The 6,207-nt window shown below is 37.5% G+C and overlaps 1 protein-coding gene across 1 annotated transcript; it reads right to left on the bottom strand.

Moving 5' to 3' along the window:
- Positions 1–1,343: 1,343 nt before the first annotated feature.
- Positions 1,344–5,951, bottom strand: LOC123864586. The gene is made up of 7 exons (XM_045905149.1): positions 5,870–5,951; positions 4,608–4,740; positions 4,084–4,223; positions 3,854–3,914; positions 3,396–3,507; positions 2,896–2,991; positions 1,344–1,459 (listed from the first exon to the last, which is right to left on the bottom strand). The coding sequence occupies exons 1-7, from the start codon at positions 5,949–5,951 to the stop codon at positions 1,361–1,363; spliced, it is 723 nt and encodes a 240-aa protein (XP_045761105.1). The 3' UTR covers positions 1,344–1,360.
- Positions 5,952–6,207: the final 256 nt, after the last annotated feature.

The following is a 6,207-nucleotide window of genomic DNA, read 5'->3' as shown; positions in this document are numbered from 1 at the left end:
ATATTCAGCTGTGCCCACGGCTGTGCCACACATTGGATGGATACAACAGGGATGTAATGCTGAACTCGGCATTAAACAACGTCTTTCGGTGTTAGTACAGAGTCCTAGGTATATTAAAGTTCTTCAACCACGTCTTGCGGTATGAGAGTGACTAAATCGAGCGCCTTGTTGAGCATGGCAACATGGAGGACACCGTTGGGCGAGAAAGGTCTCCCAAGCGATGGTCCGACAAGTTTGCTGTGGCGGTTCCTTGCACGAGTGTTCCAGGCTGTCCACCAGCAGGGAGATGTGGTGAATATTATTGAGGAGCAGAACTCAAAGACATCATCTTTTCTTTCATTCATTTCGTGAAGACCTACTGCCAAGAGTGTTACGAGGAAGGAGGCTGTCATAAGATGGTGCTCCCGTCACTCCAACTAACACTTTTCGAGTACGTAATGTGATTTAGATGGCAGATATCAACCTGCATGTTAGTTCTTTTTCTTTTAATCCATAAGTTAATCTAAATATACAGGGTGTTTGGTAATTAGTATATAAAGCCGACACGTACCCATGCTACTTTGATCTGATAAATACAATGCTGAAGTATAATGACGAAATAAAATTGTAAAAATTTCCTTGACTACCTTTACGGGGAGAAAAACATTATCGCTTTTTGTATGAAAAACAACTAGACGATCTTCTTTACTGTCATTAGATCTGTTGATAATACAAGGTTACAAATTCAAATAAAATACATTTAATGTATTTTTATCACTATGCAATAACAATATTATCTATAGCGATAAAATCTAGTTGAAAGATTAATTGCCTTTAGGTATTAATAGCTACTACATTAATTATTGTGTAAAATAAAAAAAATGTACATCACATTAATCCAACAATCAAATTGAAATATACACGTATCTGCTTTAATTCCAAACTTTATTTATTAAATTAAAAAATTTAATTGCTTTGAATATTTTAGCATGTAGCCCTACCTACATGTCCGCCATTTTCTTTTGTTTTTCAAAATAGCGGCCACGCATTAAACCTGCATTAATCAATAGTCTCAATACAAACCACTATTGTATGAAAAAAAAATATTCCTAAGTGTCACATTTCTGAGATATAATCTATCAAATTCGTACTGGTGGCTAAGTAGACTGTTGTACTGATGACTCCACCAGTACAACTGGTGTTTGAAATTTACGTAGTTCACATGGGCGAAGTCGCAGTCTTAAGCTAGTTTGAACATAAAACGATAAACACGATGAATAATTTTTATTCGAAAAATCTACTTAGCTTGACTTAAATCCATTAAAAATAAGATAACATTAAGAAAACATGATATCAGAAAGGTTTACACAATTGCAAAACGCTACGCAATCAAAACTTGATCTCCAGTTGTTACACTCTTTCCCAAAAGCTGGTTGCCGACTTCTTTTATAATTTCCGATAGGTTCTTGTCGATTTCGTCCTGAAAACAATGATATAGTATTATTTAGAAGAGACGACGACTTTTGACAATCTCCCAGACGCAGTGGTAAGCGCTGTGGTCTTATTAGTGAGACATTCCCGGCAGGGGTTTGGAATTTTATAATTCCAAAATTTCTGGTCTGGTCTAGTGGGAGGCTTCGGCCGTGGCTAATTACCACCCTACAGGTAAAGCTGTGTCTCTAAGCGATTTAGCGTTCCTGTGCGATGCTGTGCAGATACCAAAGGGGTATGGGTTTCATAAAAAATGCCATACCCCTTCCAGGTTAGTCCGTTTCCATCTTAGACTGCATCATCACTTAGCACCAGGTGAGATTGCACTCAAGGGCTAACTTGTATCTGAATAAACAAAAGAGTCTCCTTCAAGCTTTACTTAAATTGGACTGGTTAGTTAATATTGTGTGTCGTATGCCAGATAAGTTGTGGGCAAACTCTGCTTCTTTCTGGACTCCCCAGAATTATCGACGCCAGCGAGGCAGGCCAAATCGTAGATCGCGTGATGAATTAGATAAATATAGGTGGCCTGAAGGGCCTGGAGGGTAGAATAGGGAGATGTGGAAAAATCAGAGGGAGGCCTTTGCCTAATCGCGCAACAGTACAAGTTTAGATTAAATTCGAGCGTTAATAGACGTTGGAAGAAGCGATCAAGGCGACTTTTGGTTTTGGGTAAACAAAAGTTAACACGTTGTTTTTAAAAATCCTAAATCCAAGCAAAGGAATTCACGGACAAAAATCTACCAAGCATTTCTAAGCCTACTAGATCAATCAAAATTCAAAACATTAAAAATACCAAGTGTTTCACATAAAAACTACTATAACTCAATTTTACCATACACTGCCGCGTCAATTTCAGAAAGTTGCTATTTTATCCAAAACAAACTGCTTAGTCATTATTTTGTATTTGTTCATAATGAAATAGGTACACCTACCTAAATAAGAAATATTAATTACTAGAGGATGCCCGCGACTTCATCTGCGTGGATTTAGGTTTTTAAAGAACCCATGGAAACTGTTTGATTTTCCGGGTTAAAAAATTACCTGTGACAATTTTCGGGACGCAAGCTACCTTTGTACCAAATTTTTTCGTTTACTTAAATCAGTAAAACGGATGGGCCTTTAAGAATCCTGTGAGAACCCTTTGATTTTCTGGGATAGCTTCCTTCCCCAGAATGTAAACTAACTCTATACCAACAAAGTTAGTTTACATTCTGGGGAATTTCATTTCATCAAGCTCGGTTAAACTGTTGGGCCGTGAACAGACAGATAGACAGACAGATAAATAGCCAGAGAGACAGACACACTTTCGCATTTATAATATTAGTATGGATATGAATTTTATGGTACTAACTGAGGATCGTGAGTCATACTTATAACTATTTTATATCATTTAATAGCATCACTCAAATTGCATACAAGTACCTTGTAAATTTCAAGTATTTGAGGAATCGTTTCATTCAAGATGGAGTCCACCAGCTCAGAGTAGTCTTCATCTTGGAATTTCATGGCAAGGTTAGACTGTGAAAAACGATATTATTTTTGAATTATTTTTTGATTATTATTATTGAATTGAACAGTTTTTGCCCACATTATAAAATTAGGTCATAAATTAAAACTAATATAGATAGTTAATATTAAACAAATCACAGAGAGCCGCGAGATTCAGGCGACACAAGACCGTGGCGTGTAAATCCCTACTCGCTACAAGAGATCATGTCCAGCTGTGAAGTTAACCATCAACTTACGATGATGTCAATGATGATATAGATAATCTTTCTATTCGAAGACAATAATAAGATATTCGGCTACACTTTTGGAAAAAACGTATTTTTTGTTTTTTGTTTTTGTAGGATTAATGTTCTCCAGATAATTTATGATTTAAACATGATGAATCCTTAATTTTACAGAACTCTAATAGATACCTCAATCCTTTGAACCCTGAAATTGGCGTCGACGCTACGGAGGCTGATGCCTGAGATGATGCCGATGTTCACGCGAATTTCACCGGCAAGACGGATCTGAGTTATTTTTAAACTGAAACAAAATTATAAACTTACTTTCGAAAATTTATAAAGTGAAAATTCATAAGTGAACAGCGTACTTCAACTACTAAGATAATATGTGCAACAAGGTAAAATTAAATTAAAAATTTAAAACCCCCGACACATTTTGATTAGAATTTGGCTGGACACTAATTTGTGTTGGTCGGATAGTAGTAACCGGTCTAATAAGAAAACTGCAAAAGAGATTATAACTTTCAAACGGCTGAACCGATTTTCTTGTAATATAGCTAAGAACCACTAAACTAAAAAAACTTTCAAACTAAAAAAATCTCAATTAAAATCAGAATGTGAAATTGTATCGCATTGCATTCACTTACCTTCCGCTGAGTTGACCAGTGAATAGAGTTCCGAAAATATTAGCGTTAACTCCAGCCTCACCTGCGTAACGTAACGGAAACACTTACTATAATGTTTTGTTTAAAAAATATTTAGACAAAAAGTATATTATACAGAAAGTGAAACATTTCTATTGTAGATACTTACTGTGCAAGAGTTTTATTTTAAGACAAAGGTCACGGAATGATCATGCTATTTCAGCTACACTTACCGACAGATAAACTGAGTAGAGGGAGAGAGATGTCAAATCGGAGCCTGTTGGTGAGAGCGCCATAGTCCAATCTGTTGATAGCGATGTTGCTGAGGCCAGTGAATTCAAGAGACTCGATGTAGGTCTTAACTGTGACAAAGCTGCAAACATTGTATCAGCTGTTAAGTCCATGGATTTAGCAACTAATGATTCTCAGGCATACACTTATTATAGTCATTTATATCGATGTTCTTGGGTATACTGGGTACTAGTATATATTATTATTTCATGGTTAAACCTAGGCTAGATATAAGTATATTTTCCTTCATGGTAAGTGTAATCTAGTACCATGGGACCTATTCCACGTATTTATGCACCTTACTCACAACCTGCACGGGGAAGCTGGAAGAAATCTCTGTTTAGAGATAAGCATTTCCTATGTACATAGCTTAATTTATCTTAACTTTGTAACTACAATTTTGGTACATGAAAAATAAATATATATATATATATAAATATATACTTCATTAGATCATAAAACTCACTCTGGTGCGAAAGATCCTTCAAATTCGAATTTGTCGATGTCTAGCGGGTCCAAACCAGCTTCTTTGATAGATTTGGCGAGCTCTTCGATTGCTCTTCTGATGTTACCTGTAACAATGCGCTCGTCCCTGGAGCCTGAAATGGTTTTAGAATGAATGAGTGGTTTTTTTTTCAGGGATTGCCTGAAACACAGTGAGGTAGTGTATCCACGTGCACCTAGCACCACTATAGCATGAGGTACGCTGAGGTATCCCTTTGTGGAACAGTTTTGCGCCACATAATGATACACACAATGGGTTGCAAATACGGTGGTTTTTCGGTTGAATGCATGGGAAGCCATGTTTTAAGACAAAGGATTTCTTTTTAACCCCCGACCCAAAAAGAGGGGTGTTTTATAAGTTTGACGTGTGTATCTGTGTATCTGTCTGTGGCATCGTAGCTCCTAAACTAATGAACCGATTTTAATTTAGTTTTTTTGTTTGAAAGGTGGCTTGATCGAGAGTGTTCATAACTATAATCCAAGAAAATCGGTTCAGCCGTTTGAAAGTTATCAGCTCTTTTCTAGTTATTACAGTAACCTTCACTTGTCGGGGGTGTTATAAATTTTTAATTTACACTTGTTTTGTATGTTTTTGTGTACATGCTCTGTTTGCGTTATGGTCCCAAATATAATAATATTTATTTATTTATTTAATGCGATTTTATGCATTACCGTCATGTACCTACTCGTAGTGACCAACTAAACCTTCAGCTTCGCCTTCGCATTCGGCCACCTTTCGCAAAATTATCGACTTCGGCCAAAATTGGCCAAGTTGGCCGAAGCCGAAAGTTTCTAGCAAGTACCGAAACCGAAAAAGCTGTTATACAACGGAAGAGGCTAATTAATACTATTTCTCATGCGGGCGATGAAGAGAGCTACGAGTATGCTTAGAGTTTCTCTACAAGATTGAATCAGAAATTAGGAGATCCTAAGTAAGCGACATAGCTCTGTAGGTTGCGAAGCTGAAGTGGCAATGAGCAGGGCACATTATCTGAAAACCCGATAGATATTGGGGTCCCAAGGTGCTGGAATGGCGACCTCGCAACGAAAAGCGCTTCGTTGGAAGACCACCCACGAATTAAGCAGACGGCATCGAATCGCGGGGAGCCGCTGAATTCAGGCGGCGTAAGACCGTGGCCTGTGGAAGTCCCTATAAGAGACCTATGTAAAGCAGCGGATATCTGTCGATTGACAATGATGATGATGATGAAAGAATCTACTTACTGTATTCATCTTCAAAGTACTGCTGGGGCAGGGCGTTAACACCTGCGGTCACTAACAAGAAAGCGAAGACAAAAACCTTCATCATGGATTGAGTTAGGGTTTATCTGAAAAAAAAAACTGGTCAACTGCGAGTCGGACTCTCACGCGAAGGGTTCCGTACCATCGTATGAGAAATAACACTTTAATTTTTTTGTGATGCAAGCACAAATTTTATAGATTTTTTCTTTACTTGTGCTCTAAGACATTGCGACCGGCAAAATTTCATTATTCTAGGTCAACTGAAAGAAGGGAGGTTTTAATTTCATGACGGCTATGGACAGACACAACACACAGACAGA

The sequence above is a fragment of the Maniola jurtina genome, chromosome 4, assembly GCF_905333055.1.
Source record: "Maniola jurtina chromosome 4, ilManJurt1.1, whole genome shotgun sequence".
Taxonomy (NCBI): domain Eukaryota; kingdom Metazoa; phylum Arthropoda; class Insecta; order Lepidoptera; family Nymphalidae; genus Maniola; species Maniola jurtina.
Note: the sequence above shows the minus strand (reverse complement) of the source record. Positions and strands in the feature narration are given on the sequence as shown.

Bases quoted from the DNA above. Each gene is read 5' to 3' on its own strand.
- LOC123864586 (XM_045905149.1), bottom strand. From the start codon at position 5,951: ATGAAGGTTTTTGTCTTCGCTTTCTTGTTAGTGACCGCAGGTGTTAAC. The intron at 2,992-3,395 runs GTATCTATTAGA...CGTTTTTCACAG, and splicing joins TCAGGGTTCAAAGGATTGAG to TCTAACCTTGCCATGAAATT. The intron at 1,460-2,895 runs GTACTTGTATGC...CATTGTTTTCAG, and splicing joins AAATACTTGAAATTTACAAG to GACGAAATCGACAAGAACCT.